This window comes from Equus quagga, chromosome 21, assembly GCF_021613505.1.
Source record: "Equus quagga isolate Etosha38 chromosome 21, UCLA_HA_Equagga_1.0, whole genome shotgun sequence".
Taxonomy (NCBI): domain Eukaryota; kingdom Metazoa; phylum Chordata; class Mammalia; order Perissodactyla; family Equidae; genus Equus; species Equus quagga.
In genome coordinates, this window is record NC_060287.1 from 1,637,876 (window position 1) to 1,658,747 (window position 20,872).

Sequence of the window (20,872 nt, forward strand, 5' to 3'; positions counted from 1 at the left end):
GTTTCCAAAACATTGATTGGACACTGTCTCTCATGGACATTGATTGGACACTGTCTCTCATGAACATTGATTGGACACTGTCTCTCATGGAATGCATGACTCATATAAAGCTAAAGAGAAGGGTTTTGCGATTTTTGAAATTTTGAATTAAGTTGATTTTTTAAATTTTTTTTTAGGTAAACCTGTGGCTTTACTTTTTTCATTTTGTTTCATTTATTTGTTTATTTTCGGATGTACATCATAATAAATTTCAAATGCTGTATAGATTACATCATGTTCACCACCCGAAAACTAATTATAGCCCATCCCCTCACGTATGAGCTTGATCACCCCTTTTGCCCTCCCCCCTCCCTCATTTTCCTGGGGTAACCACCAATCCAATCTCCAGTGCTAAGCTGATTTCTGATATTGGCAGAAAGCGTTTTTACTCTAGGAGTCATTGTTTGGTAGCTTAATTGCAGATATTTCACTTTAGTAATATGTCATTTTTTGCTGTTTCTCATAATTTTGTAACAAAGTTTCCATAACTGAAATAATCTTTTCCATTCCTCCATATAAAAATGGTTTTCTTTATTGTGCAAGAATCCATGCCATTTAAGAGCCTGCCAAAACTACAAATTCGAATCCTGTTAAAAAACTAAATAAATAAAAATAGAGAAATATTGATTCATTCACTTAATTTTTGTTGCCTTCACTTTTTAGGCAGATTACTGAGATAGAGCATTTACCTAGATTGCTAATTTCTAATTTGAATGTATTTAGAGTTGGCAAATTTATGTATTTAATGTACTTTGATTTTCAATGAGTATGTTCAGATTTAGATCCACCATCCTATGTTATGTTTTCTCATTAATCTGCTTTTTGAAAACCAATTTTTAAAAATCCTACTTATGCTGCTTTTGATTGGACAAATTTTCTTTATTCTTATTTTTCCTTTCCAATTATTTGAAAAAATAATCTTCAATTCTATCCTTATAATATTGTCCATAGAATTTTAGTGTCACGCATAATATTTCAGAGGATATAGTGTGATATCTTTGCTTTCCTTTTAAAAATTACAAGATTGTTAAAATGTATTAATTCCACTTTTCAGTTTAGATGATATTAATGGTCAATAGTTTAAATCCCCTTTATGTTTATGCCTCCCAAAGCAATCATTAGGATATTTTTGTTTGTTTTTTAATAAAATCAATGCAGATTTAGAACAAAAAATCCTGTTAAAAATAACTGTTAAATGTTTTCTTAGACATTTAATTCTGATTTCAGGCAACTAATAGTGTTGACACATTTTTAACTGTTGATAGAAAATTTATTTCCTGAAAACATTTCCTAATACTTCCCACTATATTCTATTTCATTTGTAACACAGTGAATGAGCTTTTTTTGTGTTGCTCTGATGCAGCACATTACAATTGTCATTCACCATAGATTTTTGACAAATCCTGTTCCATTCTTTCTTTTTCTATTGTTTTAGCCGTTGTACCAGCTTCTGCATCTCCATTTCATTCTGCACAGTGGTATATTTTCGTTTTAAATTTAAAATGTGTCCATACTTTTTTTGTAAACTAAAAATTTTTTAATTATCTTATAATTAAAACTCTCATAACCATTTCAATTCAATTACCAATTACGTTACATAAGCGTTACTGTAACTTGTGCTGTTCACATTAAATATTCAAATAAATACATTACAATATTACTTCAGTGTGTAAAAAATCATTTGAACTGAATGAATCTGTTGGTATCAACTAGATATGTTATGTGCTTATGTGTAATACAGCAAACAGCACACATGCCCCAACATGCACACTAAAGTAAAATAATAATATCTTAAAGTGATGTAGTAGTTAAAGGAAGTGCAATCTTACCAACATTATAACACTGTGTATATTGGAGAAACATTTTAGACACCTTTGGGTTTTAAATTTTAAAATATGACATTAACCACATTTCAAGTGCTCAATAGCTAGATGTGGCTAATGGCCACTGTCTTGGAGAGTACAGTTTTAGACATGTGAAAAAATATTTCCTTGCACATTGTGTAAACTATAGTATCTGACTAAGCCTTCTCTGGATCTCCATTTCCTCTTCCAAACAATTGGAATCATAATATGCTTCACATTTCATAAGAATATTATGCAGCTCTAGGGGAGGTGGCATACTGGAGGTGTCAATCTGCACTAGTGTTATCTTTTAAAATCTCTAAACAATCTCTTAGACATTCTCAGGATAATTTTTCATACCCAATATACTGCTATGAGCCACTCAGAATTACAGACTTACAGAAAATCTATCCAAGTACTTGCAGTAGGATCAATTTTTAAAATACAAAATAAAATTCCCAGAAAAGGAAAGATTTTTTTCCCCAAAACAAGTGGTTTTTGTACTTGTTACTGTTATTATTGAAAATGAAGACTAAATAAATAAAATATTTTTTTTCTAATGGACATTCAAGGAAATTGCAAACTGCTAAGAGAGAGAAATGCTAATTGAAAGTTTAGTGGTTAATAAGAGTATCAAATTCCACTTTCAGATTACAGATTGCAATAACTTTCTTCTGCTTTGAATAATATGTATGGTCTCAGTCTTTTAAAACATCATTTCCAATTTACTATATATCTATTGTATCTTATACTTTTTGGTCGACTGAGAAGCATGTGGTTATAGTTCAGCTCATTTTCATATTCCAAAGTACTGCAATTAACACCTTTTAAGTGAAAGATTCTAACACATCAGTGTTACCTTTTCAAACACTTCTCACTTTGTAGTGTAAGCCTGGCACAAATCCCAGAATGTGATTCTGACACACCATTTTCCTCGCTGAAGGAATTAATACAAGCTTTAGGAAACTCGTTTTCTATAAGCAACAATAATTGCTCTCAGCCCGCCCCCCATACTTTCTATCTAGAACCAAATATTCATTTAAATATTTATTAGCAAGGCATTTACAGAGGGCAAGGTACTATAAAGAATAAGAGTGAAAAAATATGCTGGAAATGTTTAGACTCTAAGGCACTTACAATTACATGGGTGAAACAGAAATCTAAATAAATAAACTGAAAGGCTCTATGTGTAAATATAATCAAAGAAATCCAGATGAGATGTACAAGAATACAAAGGGAGAAAAGTTGCTGGTCTAGGGTACAAGCAGGGGTGTTGATAGATTGTTCAGGGAGCTGAACTCAAGTAATAGATAGGATGTTCACGTAGTTGAATGTGGCTGTTGTGTGTTCTATATGGGGCCAAGCAGCATGAGTTGCTCTGAGGGGCAGAAAAATACTGGATATATCTGAGAAATTGCAAGAAGCAAAGGTTATATGGAGTTGAAGTGCATTATGGACATTGTACATTGTGAAAATAGTAGATGATAGAAGAGAGTTTTGATAAGGACAAAATTATGAAGGACCTGATGTGGCAGGCTGAAGAGTTTGGACTTTGCTCAGTGGGCAATAAGCAACCTTGACCTGGGTGGCAATGGTCAAAATGGAACACAGATTTAACGAACAGAAGAGAGACTGATAAGGAGTGTTGTAACTGATGCTTTGAATACATATCTCAGGTCATGGTTATCCTAAAGCATCGAAAATGTTTAACTTGTGTTACTAAACTGTCATTGTTAAAGCACAAAGTGGATCAATAATGTAAAAAATAGAAGAATTTCAACAAAATAATAATAAAGGTAGGAATGATACTATTTATTTCAGGACTAATGTGTGCCAGATGCTCACCATACAGCATCCCTTTTTGTTGAAGGAACAGATTTTCACAGTGATTAAGTAACTTGCCAAACCCACGCAGTTAGTGACAAAGTGTGAGTCTGAGAGTCTCTGAGCCCAAGTGCAGGATGCAGGATCACTAAACAAATACTTAGACCTGAGAGATATATAATCCTGTTTCACTTCCTTTTTTTCTGGAGAAAGTTTAAGGCACAAAGAGTTTAGATGATATTCCAGAGAGTGCAGAGCTTCCTTGAGAAGTGACTTGTATGAAATGGACATTTTCCAAAATATATAAGGAACTCATACAACTCAACAGCAAAAAAATGAACAACTGATCAAAAAATGGGCAGAGGATATGAATAGACATTTTTCCAGAGAAGATATACAGATGACCAATAGGCACACGAAAAGATGCTCAACATCACTAATTCTTAGGAAAATGCAAATCAAAACTACAATGAGATGTCACTTCATATCCATCTGAATGTCTATAATTAACAAGACAAAAAAATAACAAGTGTTGGAGAGAAGGGAACCCTCATACGTTGCTAGTGGGAATGCAAACTGGTGCAGCCACTACGGAAAAGAGTATGGAGATTTCTCAAAGAATTAAAAATAGAAATACCATATGATCCAGCAATTCCACTTCTGGGTATTTATCCAAAGAAGAGGAAAACACAAATGCACACAGATATATGCACCTCTATGTTCACTAGTCATGATACAGACTTGAAAGAGACCAAGTGTCTATCAACAGATAAATGGATAAAGAAGATACGGTATATAATACATGATGGAATACTACACAGACATAAAAAAGACAAAATTGTGCCATTTGTGAAAACATGGGTGAACCTCAAGAGTATTATGCTAAGTGAAATAAGCCAGACAGAGAAAGACAAATACCATATAATTTCACTCATGTGTGTAAGATAAACACATGGATAAGGAGAACATATTAATGGTTACCAGAGGGGAAAGGGGTGGGGGGAGGGTGAAACAGGTAAAGGAGCACATATGTACGGTGATGGATAAAAACTCGACTATTGGTGGTGAGCATGATCAGTCTATACACAAACTAAAATATGAAAATGTACACCTTAAATTTACACAATGTTATAAGCCAATGTGACCTCAATAAAATTTAAAAAAAATTTTTTTAATGGACATGATGTTATGTAAATGAATGAATGGATGAATGAGCCTGCTTCCATCTTCATTATTTTTTTTTCAACACCTCACATTTTTCATAAATTTAAATAATCCAAAAAATAAATGGTGGTTTATATGGCTCTTATTAAATGTACACAGGATCAATTAATAAGACATTAGTATCTAGATAGTTATTACAGGTGTTTAGAATCCTGTGACAAAAGCATGAAAAGAGAAAGCCACGTACTATGTGATTAAGTGGAGAATAGTTACATTTAGCTATAATTTTGGATTTAAGGAACTATATGCAAGAATACAAAAGAATTCTAAGAAGGATACACTTCAATTCTTTTTATTTTCAGATGTATAAACATATTAACAGAGGCTAAATTACTTGCCAAGGATTCCATTGTTTCTGAGTGTAAAAACCACATCCAGTGTCTCATGTAGGAAATTCTCCAATTCACTGGTTCTTTTCATGTATGTTGAGGGGACAGAGAGGGGAAGGGGCTTTGGGTGGTGGAAAAGGACTGGAAATGTGCACGCAATTTGACATTGAAATATAATAGAAGACAGATGGTTTTTCTTAGAAAAAGGGAGAAACTAATGAAAGAGGTTTAAAGTTGAGTTGTTGTTTTCTTCTGAAGCATCTATTGACAAATAATTTATATAGATTGTTCCAGATGAGAAAAAGAAAGAAGAGGAAGAAGAGAAGGAGAAGAAGGAGGGGAAACAGGGAAAGAAGGAAAAGAAGAAAGAGAATGAGAAAAATAGCACTTTATTGCAATAAAATTCAGTAACTTGAAAATTGGTTTTGAAGAAAGAGAGCCAATCCAGCTGGCACAGAAGCAAAACTTAATGAGTGCACTAATGAGGGAAGGAGAGCGAGACCAGAACCTCGTCCGCCAGCTGTCTCAAACTCCATTCCACGTCCACAAAACGCTCCCCTTGTTTCTTTTCTGAACCTCCAGGCACCCAACTCTCCATCTTTTTCCTTAGAGATTCATTTTCTTCATCTACATTAAGATAAAGTAGGCAAGGTATCATTTTAAAAGTTAATTCACTTTAAAACCATTTATAAGTTAAAAAAGCACACACTGAAGAAAAAAATTACCTGTTTAACCTCCACTGGTTCATGCTGTCAAATTTTCATGAAAGCTATTGAAGGTAAAACTCAGCGCTCAACACTAACGCAGAACAACTGTTACTACTGTGCATGTCCTCAATGGAGGGAAAAAATCTATCAAGGATTTTCTGTGTGGCTTACTTCAGAGACAAATGTCACTCTTCAGAGAAGCTGTCTCAAACCACACTATCAAGAACAGGAGTCAGCAAACTGCAGACCAGGGGCCAAAACCAGTTAGCTGCGTGTTTTCGCAAATAAAGTTTTATTGGAACACAGACAGACTCATCTGTTTACATTTTGCTTATGGCTGCTTTCATGCTACTCTACATAGGAGGACAATAGGGAAAATGGTTATGTATATCATTAAGGTTTTGATATTATTGTCAAATTATCACCAAAATATGTCATACCACTTTACATCAACTGGTTTGCTGCATCAGCCCTCTTTTCAGCACCAAATCAGAGCCTGACAGATAATGGGCACTTGACGTCACCGAAAGGAACAGATTGCCAGGTCATTCAAAAATACAGGTAGTCAAGGGCATAGACAAAGTAGAGAGAGAAGCTAGACGTTCCAGGAAGTTCCTGTGCTTTTCCTTCCTGCATCTAACACATGCTTTCTGTTCTAGAAGGATCACATGAGGTTTGCAAGGGATGGTTTGTGAGGTACCTGCTATCTATGTGTCAGCTACACTTCCCACTTGTAAGAAGTCAGATCACTACCTCTGTTAACAATCCTTACACAGTAAGGCACTTTTAAGTTATGAAATATCGTTACAGCACTTCTTTGACATTCTCTATTGAGTCAGGCATTGTAAATTCATAGATTACTTACTATAAGTAAGGATTAAACAGGGATATTTTGCTGAAGACATTCTACAAATAGGGACTATTCTTCATAGCAAATCCCATGCATCTACTTAAAGGAAACTGCATTTGATAAGGAGCTCAGACTGTCATCTGACTTCTTTTTCTCCTTGGAGGTGGAGGGTAGGGTTGGGGGCTGTTTTCTTTCCCTGAGAGGAATAAATGAATCACCAATCTCAGGCAAGCTACTTTAAATCTTTTCCTCCAGCACTCAAAAGGACTATTTGGTGAATGAATGCCTGAAAGAAAGATAAGCAGACTCCTTATAAATCCCCTCCAAATTTGTCCCAATTCCGCAACCCAAAAGATCTATCTACTAGAAAAATACACAAATGTTCCCCCAATGTGTTTGGCTATAATTTTATATTGCTAGAGTATTTCTGCTGCCAAATATGCATGTACAGAAAGCTAATGTTAGAAGAAGAGAAAAGATAAAAAGACGCAGGGTAAAAGGGAGCTTGTCTCCTTAAAGACAAACAGGGAGAAAGGTAAAAAGAACGGAGCTGGACATGTGTCATATACTAGATGCCAGGGTATCTTGTTTCTCGGAGGCAGGGTATGGAGAAAAGAAGAGCTGCGCCAGCCATGGCTATGGGGATTGCACTTATTGTGTATGCCACTGTTATGTCGTATCAAATAACTGTAAATCTTGATAAATATTCTATGCGCAAAAGTGTAGAAGGAGATTTTTAAATGGTTCTGTAACATTCTATAAAACATATGAAAGAAAAAATCAATCTGAAAACTCAGAGCCATAGCAAAACATATTTTGGTGATGCTGGTTTTTTAAAGTAATGCAAGGAGACTAAAAAATACAAGAACAGAATTAAAGCTCCAGAGCGGGCAGTCAGGAACACAAATGACAACATAGAATGACCGATGTGAGAAACAACTTAAGATGATTTTCCAGAATTCAGAGAAAAGGGATAATGATGCAATAAGATGAAAAGTATTAAAGCAGAGAATAGAAATCCAACACATGATTAACTAGTGATCATAAAAAAAGATGCCACAACAGGTTAAGTAAAGCAATTTTCAAAGTTATGGAAGAAAAATGATCAGATTAAAAGAGTACTATCTATACATATTGAAAAAGCTTACTGCATTTCAAAGGTACTTGCTGTCAACATTTTTAAGTTAAAAAGCCAAAGAAAAAAATTCTTTAAAAATCCAGTCAGAGAAAAATTGATCTACAAAATATTAAAGTAATATAAATTACTAATCACTAGGAAAAAAATCTATTTACAGATTTCTAAGAAGTGAAAAAATATAGTCTATTAAAATCTGGGATACAAAGTGTTTGAGAGTGAAAATATGGAAAACTATTTGATTCATTTACAATTCTATAATAAAACTGTCAAAGAGAGAATAAGAAAAGTAGAGATACATCATGCTGTAAGAATGACTATAAAAACAATGGCCAGACTGTACATAAAAGCAGAGCTCTGACTTACAACCGGCAACAAACAGCCCAGGGAGCTGACCCCTTATCTGCTGCAACCAGCCCCGGTAGCAAGTCAGCTGTCTATAAGTCAGACTTGTAGGAAGTCAGACCACTCTCTCTAGTAACAATCCAGAAAGCCAAACAATAACCCCTGTAACAATTGGCCTCAAATTGCCCAGACAGACAGCTTCCCTAATTTTTATCCCCACTTTCAACTTAGGACCAATGAGAGAAAGCCAAATATGCTCCCCTAACCAATCACATAAGATGCCCCTCTTCTAGTTAGCTTGTCTACAGCTTCCAATCAGGGCACACCTGAAGCCTTCCCTTTTTTCCCACTATAGAGCTTTCCCATTCCTCTGCCTGCCTTTGAATTTCTGCCAAATGCAAGTAACAGTGGCTAACTCCCTTGGTATAGCAAACTCTAAATAAATAGACTTTGCTTGTTCTCATTTAATTGGTCTTCATTTATTTCTACAATACTTTTGAACATAGATGAGTAATTATGTCAGTTTTAGGAAACGGAAATCAGCAGGGAATAATAATAACACATGATGACCAAGCAGCATTTATTGAGATAGTGCAAGGATGGTTTGATATCAAGCTAAGCCTAAGAACATACGCATATACACATTGGAATACACATATAAAACATTTTTACAAGTTAATAAGAAATAGAGGACTCAATATAATGGTGAACAAAGCTTATGAAAGGTAAGTCACAGAAGAGGAAACCCAGAAGGTATAAACATGAAAAGATGTTTTTGTTAATTAGCAATAAGAGCGGTAAAAATTTGAAATGCAGTACAAGAGATCATTTTATTAGTATGAACCATATTATTGGTATAAGCCAAGAATTAAAAAGTTTGAAAATTATCCAGTGCTGGTGAGACTAAACAGCAGTGAGAACTCTCACACACTGTGGATGTGTATATTACCATAAATACTTTGAGGACCAATTTGGCAATATCCAGTAAATTTTAAAATATTTTAGTGCTATAACACTATACTGTTCAATGTGGCTATTGAGTGCTTAAAATGTGGCTACTCTGAATTGTGATGTGCTCTAAGTGTCAAACTCAACATATTTCAAAGGCTTAGAACAAAAAAAATAAAACAGCACACTAATATTTGTTATATTAATTCAAGTTTTCTCAACCTTGGTGCTATTAACACTTTAGACTGGATAATTCTTTGTCAGTATATATCCTTTTCATTGCATTATATTTATTCTACCTAATCATGACCTAGAACACCTAAAACATCTTCCCAGTCATGACATTCAAAAATGTCTTTAGAAATTGCCAAATATCCTCTGGGGGCACAATCAACTCTGGTTGAGAAGAAGTCTTAATTTCTTATTGAAATGGAAAACTTTTAACTATATAGTATTAAATAAAATATATTATTAAATTAATTTTACCTATTTATTTTTAATTTCTAATGTGGATCTAAGAAGCTTTAAAATTATATAGGACATGTTATATTTTTATTGGACAGCAGTGTTGCGATCATCAATTCCACCCTAAGTTACACACTCTAATACAGTGTTTCTCAAATGCTTAATGTGTGTAAAACTTAGCTGAGAATCTTATGAAATTCAGATTGTGATTCTGTATATTTGAGATAGGGTGAAATTCTGCATTTCTAACAAGATCTTTGGTGATACTGATGCTGCTAATCCGTGGACCAAATATTGCACAGTGTGACTCTTGGGAACTTCCTACACATGTGCAAAATAGGATATGAAAAATATGTGCCTGGTGACTACAGTTAATAATACTGTACTGCACATTTGGAAGTTGCCAAGAAAGTAGATCTTGAAAGTTCTCATCACAAGAAAAAAATTTTGTAACTATATATGGGGATGGATGTTAACTAGACTTATTGTGGTGATCATTTCAAAATATATACAAATATCAAATCATCATGTTGTACATGTGAAACTAATACAATGTTATACATCAATTATATCTCAATAAAAAATTTTTAAAAAAGAATGTCAATGCAACACTGTCTGTGATAACAAAAAATGTAAACTAACTATTCAACTAAAAAATGAATACATAAATTGTAATAAATTCACACTGTTCAGTTATATACTATACATTAATTTATATGTATGTGTGTATATTCATATATATATATCAGAAATGAAAATGAATGACCTATGAATGACTTAGCTATATCTTACAAAAAGGATAAATCTCAAAAACATATTCCAGATCAATAAATTTCAAATGTTAAATACATTAGGGTAAAATATATGCAAAACTTTAGAACATTCAAAAGAATAGATCGTTATGGATCCATAAATATTAGTAAATTTCTAAAAGCTAGACTGATATGACTTACACCAAATTCATGACAGTGGTTACTTCTGGGAGTGCAAGATAGACTCGTGGTCCTGGATGGTTATACACACAGAGGTGAGCACTTGTATCAATAATGTTTTATTTATTTAACACACAAAGTAAATGCAATTGAGGAATAAAAATTGACAAAGCCAAGTGGTGGTGTAAAGACTTTTGTCAACATATTGTCTATCTTTCTCTATAGACTTGAAATGTTTCATAATTGAAAATAAACAAATAAATTTAAAAATGGTGTAATAAGTCTGGCAATGAATATTGAGGTAGAGAATATGGAATTTTAAAAATATTTTAATAGACTTTAAAACAACAGAAACACACTTCTCCTGAACAAAGCATATATCTCATAAAAATATGTATTTCCTGTGAATGTATAAAGCCACAAATGATATCAATAAATGGAAAGGAGTAGAACAGCAAAATTGTGGGCTACATGCTTCATCTAAAATAGAGGAGACAAAACAAGTTTTATTTTGTATTTCTTTTATTTTTATTATTTTTGCTGAGGAAGATTAGTCCTGAGCAAACATCTGTGCCAATCTTCCTCTATTTTGTATGTGGATTGCTGTCACGGCATGGCTGACAAGTGGTGTAGGTCCCTGTCTGGGATCCAAACCTGCAAACATTGGCCGCCGAAGCAGAACACACCAAACTTAACCACCATGCCACGGGGTCAGCTCTTATTTTTTAATTTTTATATCATTTGTTTTAAATCTTGACCGTAAAAGAAATTAATATTCATTGAAGATTTAGAAAATATTAAAAAAGGAAAAGAAAAAATATATCCATTTCCTAAACACTTCATTATAACTATTCCTCAATAACATTCACTTTTATTCAAGATTTTGGTGTTTTCCTCCGGTCACTCCATCTTTCTCATATATATGAAATAGATTTTCACAAATACATACATATACATTTATGCATAATTTCAATGTTTTACAAGATAGAATCATATAAATTGCATGTGATGTCTTATAATCTGTGTATGTGTTCACTTAAATCATAAATGATATATTTTCTCTCCTCTTTTTGCCGTCTCTCATCAAAAAGTTTCTGTTTATAGGGCTGACCCTGTTGCCTAGTGGTTAAGTTGGGCATGCTCCACTTTGGCAGCCTGGGTTCAGTTCCCAGCAGCCTATACCACTCATCAGCAGCCGTGCTGTGGTGGTAACCTACATACAAAATAGGGGGAGACTGGCACAGATGGTAGTTCAGGGGGAATCTTCCTCAAGCGAAAAGAGGAAGATTGGCAACAGATGTTAGTTCAGGGTGAATCTTCCTCAGCACAAAAAAAAGTTCCTGTTTGAAACTTAAACAGGATCATTATTCATGCCCAAGGGTTTTCAACAAGATATTTTCCTAAAGAAGGCAGTTTTTTCCTAACATAAATATAGCAGCAATATTATAAATAACAAATTTTCCACTAGGAAAAAATATCACATATGTGGATTGCAGTATATTTAAACACTTTTCTATACATGAACGTCTAGATTTCTTCCAATCTCTTAATATCATGAAGAAACACAGTGCTTACTCATTTATATAACTCTCCATAGTCATGACGATTTCCTTAAAGTAAGTTCCAAGGAAGATGACCATAAGGAAAATGGTAATGTATATTATTAAGGTTTTGATATCATTATCAAATTATCATCCAGGTAGGCCATACCACTTTGCGTCAATTGGTTTGAGTAAAATGACAACTCATAGGATCCACTTTCTAACTCTCAAATGTTATATAGTCTGTTCCCAGGTCCAGCCTTTTCCATTAAGGAAAAGGCATTAATGAGATGCAATTAATATCTTCTTCTACTTCTTTTCAGATGAACTCTTTCTTTAAATATAGCAAATTTTGTGCCCTTATGCCCTTCTTAAATCTGATCTCATCTGGACAAGATCTGGCAGAAACTTCTTGTTTTTTCTGGCATGACACATGTTGCTCTCTACTTTGAAATTCTATTGTATCTCAACAGAGGCTGGCAGAGAGAGTTAGATATTTGTTGCTAAGGCATTTTTTCCCCTAAGTTTCAGGCAGTTTTATTTCCAAATTAGAAAATACTGGTTAAAGAATTTTTTTGAAAAAATCTTGAAAGTGGACACAGTTATAATTGAGAACAGGATAAATAACTGTCAATACAATAGAGAAGTTTAAAACAATTATATCAAAGTACAAAAAGTAAAGGAAAAAGGTGAAACTAGAATGAGGCATAAAGTTTAGGAAACAACCTAAAGGTGGAAAATTAAACATAAATTACATCAATAAATAAAAATCATTGAACTCCTCAGTTTAATTTCATTCCATAAATATTTATTGATTACTTAGTGTGTGCCAGGTTCCGCTAGGTCCTGAGGAGTTAGTAAACAAGACAGAAACAGGACCTTCACTCAGGACGTTTAGTCTAGCAGAGAACATATTAAACAAGCAAATACAAAAGTGATGTGTGTCACCAAAAGAGAAGTTCAAGATGAATGAAGCACACGTGAAGGGTTTCCTAAAGAGGTTCGAGAAAGCTGTGAACACATTATCGCATACCTGTTCTTCCTCATCTTCACTGATCAGCTGTACACCAGCCAACACCATATTTAATACTGAAATACTACAACGAAACACATTTAACATAAGAAATAAGACAAGGATAACTGCTGTCATCAGTAACATTTTGATATATGTTCTCACCCAAAAAGGTACGAAGAGCAATTCAATATTAATCTTATGGGAAAGAAGCAGACTGATGAAACGTTACTTATTTCAGAGAATTAAAAAAGATGAAGAGCTTCAATAGCATTAACTCAATATCAACACATATTTTAGGATGTATACTCTACTCTAAGGACTAGGTAGCAAATGAAAATAAAATGTTGAACAAGGAGTTTTCAGTCTAGTTAGTGAAGACAGACAAGAAATGATTGCTTTATAATGTGGTTAAGAGCAGTACAAAGAGTGAACACAGGGTTTCATGGTAATAAAAAGGCCAACTAAAACCTCTGTAAATGGATCAGGAAAATGCTTCCCAGAAGATGTCAAGATAAAATAGAGCCCTGTAGGATAAAAATGTACAGATGGGAAGATCCTTCTGGATAGCAGAATTGTTGATTTAAAGTGTAGAAAGTAAGAGAGGCCTTGGTACATTCTATTCATGGTAAAGAAATTGGTGTGGCTGAAGCACCCATAAGATACTGGAGAAGAATAAGAAATCAGTCTTGAGAGGTTATTGTAGTGCAATCATAAAAGGAATTTAGACTTTCCCAAAAAAACAATGAGCAATGATGAAAGGATTATAAGCAGTAGAGTGGCGTTATCAAATTTGTGTCTCAGAAATGCATTCCAAAGTCAAAGTGCATGTTTAGGAGTTATTGCAGTAATCCAGGTGACAAATGGTTGTGACCACAACTAGAATAGTGACAATGTGGTTGGAGAAAAAGGCTGGATTCTAGAGATAATAAGGCCATAGAACTCATGGGCTTGGAGAGGGGCAGGAAATGGAAAAAGTAATCAAACATGACTCTATGATGGATGGTAGTACATCTACTGAAATAAGGAACACAGGGTGCAAAGGATTATAAACTTAAAGATGCAAATTGTAAATGTAAAGATGATAAATTCTGGTGTGGCCATGTGAGTGTGAGATGCCTATGCAATGTTCCATTTGGAACTGTCCAGCATGCAGTCTGGTGATCAGAAAGATGTGGGGTGGAGAGGCAGAACTCTGAGTCAACGGTGTGTGCAAGAGACACTAATTCTAGCCCCAGGGGATAGAGACGATCCCTTAAGGTGAGCAGGTAAGACAGCTCCCTTCCTTGCCCGTTACCAGTAGACCCAGTGAAACAAAAACATTCTTTAAACATTTTTATTAACCCATTTTGGCTGTACAGATAGAAGTAATGAACAGGTGACTTTAGAGACCATAATTTAACTATTGTCACAGTCAGCATGTGGTAGGGTTATCTGTACCAGTTAGTTATTCTGTCCTGAGATTTGTTAACTAAGGTTGAATAAATCATTGTACTTCAGAGTGTGGGAGCTTAGCACAGAAGAATTTTCCCTAGGAACACATAACTGAAGAGAATCCTCTCTCTATCTATTCTTACCTGTTGAACATGATCTGAATTTTCTTTGGAGATAGGGAAATAGATTAGCATAGATTGGCTTAAGGATACTGTCATTATCATGTCTTATGAGGAAAGAGAATAACAATGAGCTAGATACTGTTCAGGGCAAGACAGATGAAGTATTTCTGGTCTATGGTCGGTTATGATTAATTTATCTAATAATGATTATATAGTGGCTACTATAAGCCAGGCTTTTGGTTAAGAACATAGGAGTCAGTTTTGGCTCCTAGGAGATCGTGGTCTATTATTTATCTAGAAAATAGACTTAGGAGTAATAGTTCCCCTTAACTAGGTGCTTCATAAGCTAAAATAGAGTCACACAATTATTACTAAGAATTTTAATAAGTATAACAGGAAATCAAACTCTAGTTTTAAAGGACTAAGAGGTCAATCTCTTTTTTAAAAAAGTTAATTTAATCAAGATTTTACTCATTTTGAGACTTTGTCTGGAAAAGTTTGAACAGTATCTTTGACCCCTTTGGCCCTTTTCCTGGGGTGCTACTCCTCACAGGCCTTATTTGGGGAGGTGGTGATTGACTTGGATGTGGTTTTCCAGGAAGTGGCTGGTGATTTTTACTACATATAAACTCAAGCCAGGAAACCCCTGGAGGCAACTTGTGATCACCAAGTACCTTAGTGAACACACAACCTGAGAGGGTAGATGTGGTAGACTCTTTGGAAGGATGAGGTGAAGTGGAAGAGGAGGAAAAAGAAGATGAACAAGAGGAGGATGAGGAGGAGGATGTGGAGGAGGAAGAGGCTGAGAGCAGGGGCTTTGGCAGAGAATTGCTACTTTTCTTAACATAAAGCAGCCAGTCAACAGCTTGGGGCTGTTGGCTTACAACTTTGTTTTCACGGGCTACTGTCAGGCGAGTTGTCTTCATATTTAACCCCTGGGTAATATCAGGTTCAGATGGAGGGGAAAATTGTGATATCTTCTCCACTTCTTCAAAGTTGTCTTCAGAGCTTTCTTCTGGCTGATTTTCTTTCACAGGGCATGGGAGACAAGATGAGAAAGAAGTCTGTGGTAGGCAAAGGATAAGAACTAACTTCACCTTTATTTTCCCCTCAGAACTAGGCTCAGGTGTTGGTATGACAAACAGTGTTGCACTACGAGGATCTTTCCTTCCTGTAAGATGGTTACACTGAGATTTTATGCAGGAAGCACAAGCTAAACAAACCACATAGCTTGATGACAGGCGGGGACCAGGATGAGGATTGGGCCTTCCCCTCATCCTTCGAAAGAGAATCTGCCTAGAGAGATCCCTCTGGATCCTGTTCTTGGAGAGAGAATTGACAATTTTATTGAGAACATCATCAGGGATAGTTCCACCTTTAACAATGCAGGGATAAATATAATCTAAAGTCCATGGAATTTCTTTATTTGGTTCTGTCTTTGCACGAAAATCAAAACTGCTTTTACTCAGGAGTCTGGAGCCCAGTGTTGAAGCAGCTTTGTTCCTGATGTGGTGTGTGGAGCTTGATAAGGATCGACCTGAGACGTTCAGTTTGGGATAAGGAGAAGATAAACCTGTGGCTCTGTATTTGTCATTTGGTGAAATGGTGTTCTGAAACTTGGAGTGACAAATTGGTGAGCTCAGAGTCCTGACGTCACGATCAAGTGTAAGCATCGTCTGAGGTTTGGGCCGGAACAGTGGCAAACTCTGAGTCTGGTGGACAGAATGTGGTAAAGGTGACAGCTTCGATTTTGAATTGGACAATGATAAGCTCAGAATACTGGAATTAGAGCTCAATATAGGTATTGTCTGAGGTCTGGAGTCAGGTAACTGTGAGCTCAGAGCCATTTGACTGGGCTCCATTGAAGGTGATGAGTGAAGCACGTCATTTGTTTGAGGTATCAAGTTCAGTGATGGTGAGCTCAAAGATCTTTGGTTGTGCTCTAATAAAGATGTCCAAAGACTGTTCAATGAAAATGTTTTCTCAGTTTTAGTGTGAGGTAATGTTGAGTTAAGGGCTCTTTGATTGGGTCCCAAAGAAGATGATGTCCACAGGTTGTCTAGGGAAGGTGTTTCTTGATATTTGAGGGGGGATAATGATGAACTGGAGACTCTTTGATTAGACTTCGGTGAAGGTGACGTCCAGCAAAGGTCTAGGGAAGATGTTTTCCAAGTTTTGGGGAAGGGTAATTGTGATCTCAAGGCTGTTTGACTGGGCTCCAGTGATGTTGATGTCTTCTTAAGGTCAAGCGAAGATGTTGTCTGAGGTTTGGGATGAAAAAAAGGTGAGTTCAGGGTTCTCTGATTAGGCCGCAATGAAGTTCTCCAGGGGAGGTTTAATGAAGGTGTGGCCTGACGTTCGGAGTGGGGCAATGGTGATTTTAAAACCCTGTTGTAGAAGCCCGGTGAAATTGTGTCCTGAGACTTGGCAGAGGGCAATATTGAGCATCTCTGCACCTTCTGGTTGGAGTTTAGTGGAGGAGCTGCAGGGTTATCATTATGAGATTGAACTCTGACCACAGATTGGTCATTGGGTTGATTTAGTTTTTCACCCATACATTGAGGTGTTAATGAGTTGGTTGTGGCCAGTTGGTAAGAGTGTGCTAATGGCACAAAGGGTTGATCATAATATGCTAGTGGCACCATCTTATGCTAGTGGTAGAGGTCTTTTTGAAAGCAGTTGGCTTCCAGGGATGTTTTAGTAACTGATAGAGCCTTTCAGCTGGATTTCATGGACAATAGATACTTTTAAATGAACAGTCTTTGGTAGTTTCTAATTTCTATCTTGTAACCTCTCTGCTAATTCTTAAATATTATAAAATGTCTTAAAATTGAGGTGTAGATGAGGTTGAAAAAACCGTCACCATTTGAGATTCTCTTCTCTCTTCTCTTTAGTTTCCTAGAGTTTTCTCTCTTGAAGAAATAATGCCTGTTAACAAAATAGTGAAGAGAGTTCAGAAGAGATCATGATAGGGATATTAGTTTTCTCAGACAATTTGTTGTATGACTAGAGCACAGGCTTTATGTTAAATCTCAGCCACTTACTCTGTATGTGACCTTTTTTTTAAATAGTTTTATTCTTGTTGTGAGACTTTTTTTTTCTTCTTATTCTTCTCCCCAAAGCCCCCCAGTACATAGTTATGTACTCTAGTTGTAGGTCCTTCTGGTTGTGCTATGTGGGACACTGCCTCAGCAGGGTTTGATGAGCAGTGCCACGTCCGCACCCAGGATCCAAACCGGTGAAACCCCAGGTCGCCAAAGCGGAGCACGTGAACTTAACCATTCAGCCATGGGGCAGGCCCCCTGTATGTAACTTTTGAATTAAACTTTCTAAGCCCCAGCTGCCCATCTGTAAAGTAGATATATATAATCTCTAAAGCATTGAGTGAAAGACTAAAAAAGATAATATATACAAAATGTGTAATGGTGCCCAGGATATAAAAGATGCTCAATAAAAGGTAATAGCTATTTCTCATACTCTTCTAATGATTACTTCAGTAAAAAAATAATAATAATTCTGTGATAGGTTTGTTGCATGAAATAAGAGAATCTCAGAGATAAATGAAATGGAAATTCTTCTGATGTATTGGTTTTCAATTCAGATTCAATTACGCATCAGTATCACCTTTAGCTTACTTCCAAAAGTCTATAATTCCAGTTGAAAGTCTACTGCATGCTTTCAGTCTTGTTCTTGTCACCATTGCAGCTTTTGAAACTGCTGACTACTACCTTTTAAAACTGCCGTCTTCATGCATGCCCATTATTTCTCTCTACTCTGATTCTCTCCATTCATTCTCCTATTTCTCTCCAAGTCTTCACTGAAGTCTTTTGTTTTGCTCTCACCTCAATGTAGTTCTAAGAATTATATAACCAGTTCTCTCTTATTTTCATTCTATTCCTAAGTAATCGTATTAGTTATGTTTAGGATTTATAAATGAACTACAGAAACTTCACAAAAACCAGAACCTTGTAGTGGGCCAAGAGTGATGCAAGCATTCACCACTCAGGAAAGATGGATAGTCTGCTTCTTAAATGCAACTCATAGTTTAACATGACACTATTTTAGTGCATTTTTCATGGTCAAGAGTTTGTTTTTCAGATTTTAAGTCTAAGACACATGATATGACAAAACAAAGTGATTGCAACAGACCCTGGGATTAGTCAAGTAAATCGTTGGCCTTAAGGACCTTGAAGAATGAGAACTGTCAGAATTTGGTTTCATGATTCTTTCTACACTTCCATGACTTACCAACCCAATTCCTGATAGGCATAATTATTCATCATACAAGCCAAATACTCAATTAATTTACTATCGCTTCTGTTACTGTTAGAATGTTTTCTCTTATGTCAAGGTCTCTTTTCACATATTGAATCTTCTTTACACTTATTTTAAAATATGTTATTGGTATCTTAATTCACTGGTTTTCAAGTCCTGAGTCATTCTTTCTGAAATTCTCCAAGTATCAACAACATTATTTACAAGCCAATAGCTTCCCAATCTTTTGTCTTTAGTCCTGGTTTTCTCTTTAGCTTCAAAATTAGATTTCCAGCTAGTCATCAGACTTCTCTATCCAAAAGTCCCAAAGACAATTCAAACACAAAACATGCAAAACTCAATAAAGTTATTTCTGTTTCCAGAGAAATCTTCCTTTTCTTCTTCTTCTATCTTGGTTCCTAAAACCTAGTCATCTACCTCAGAATCTCTGAAATCATCTGGGACAGCTTCACCTTCCAAAACCATTTCAACACCAAGACTTGTTGATTTTACCTCTTCCATATCTTAATTCACCTTTTTCTCCTCAATTCCATGATTTCAGATTATGATATAGGGGCATCTCATCTAGATTAATGTATTATTATATTATCGTCTATGTATCTTGCCCACACAAATTCACTCACTCTCTTCCTTCTCCTCTGCCAGACATCCAAGAGCAAACTCTTGCTGGGGAGATACAGATGCTGCTTATCCAGGGATTTCCTTCATTTTGCTTATGTCTGCATGCGTAGTAGACACTGAAGTTACTTTGTATAGTTAGATTTTGTGTGGTGTGATTTGACAAAGTCCAATGTTTTAAAGAGTGGAGGGAACAGTACGCCCCTCTGTATATTGTGTGGCACCCTAACAAGCTTCTCAATGGTAATATAAAATAACTCCGTGACCTGGAGGTAAGCAAAGATTTCTTAAATGGACCATAAAATTTACCCATTAAAAATTGGTAAATTGCAATCAAGAACTCCCAATCAGAAAAAAAGAAATATTTAGAAAGTGTAAAGGCAAATCAAAGAATGTGAAAAAATACTTATAATACACATATCTTAAAAAAGACTCATATCCATGATAACGTCTGCATGTTGCTAAGAAAAAGACAAATAATGTAATTAGAATGATGGGCAAAATACGTGAACAACCACTTCACAAATGAGGATATCCAAATGCTAGTGCGCATATGAAAAAAGGCAGCCTCATTAGAAACTGCTGAAGTGTATATTTAAACTACAGAGAGATGCTACTACACATTGTCAGAATGTGGCTAAAATAAAGTGAAAACTGACAAAGCCAAGGACTGGTGATTATGCAGATTAATTAGCATATCACATATATAATACATATATGTAATACATATAACATATATAATACACATGTGTAATGCATATATACATATATCATATATAATAAATATATATGATATATGATAATACACATATATAATACAAGTGTATATGATATACTAGTCAATATAATACATATATACACATACATATATTATATTCCACTCTTAGGTACATTCCAACAGGCATTCAATGTATAAATATTTGCATCAAAATACATGTACTAGGATGTACATTGGAGCATTATTCATAATAGCTCCAAAGTAGAATTAACTGATAATCAAAAGCAGATACATAAATAAATTGTGATATATTCATTCAATAAAATACCAAAAAACAATGAAAGTAAACAGAAAACCTAGGAACATGCAACTACATAGATGAATCTCACATACAAAATGATGAATGAAAAGAATCATATGTACAAAAATGCTTCAAACTTTTATGTATGCAAGTACAAAATGAGTTCATACTTACTATGGTGTTAATAGTCAAGCTAGTAATATGTTTGC

General features: G+C 35.1%; 1 protein-coding gene across 1 annotated transcript; it reads right to left on the minus strand.

Moving 5' to 3' along the window:
- Positions 1–15,218: 15,218 nt before the first annotated feature.
- Positions 15,219–17,396, minus strand: CSNKA2IP (casein kinase 2 subunit alpha' interacting protein). The gene has a single exon (XM_046648329.1). The coding sequence runs from the start codon at positions 17,394–17,396 to the stop codon at positions 15,219–15,221; it is 2,178 nt and encodes a 725-aa protein (XP_046504285.1).
- Positions 17,397–20,872: the final 3,476 nt, after the last annotated feature.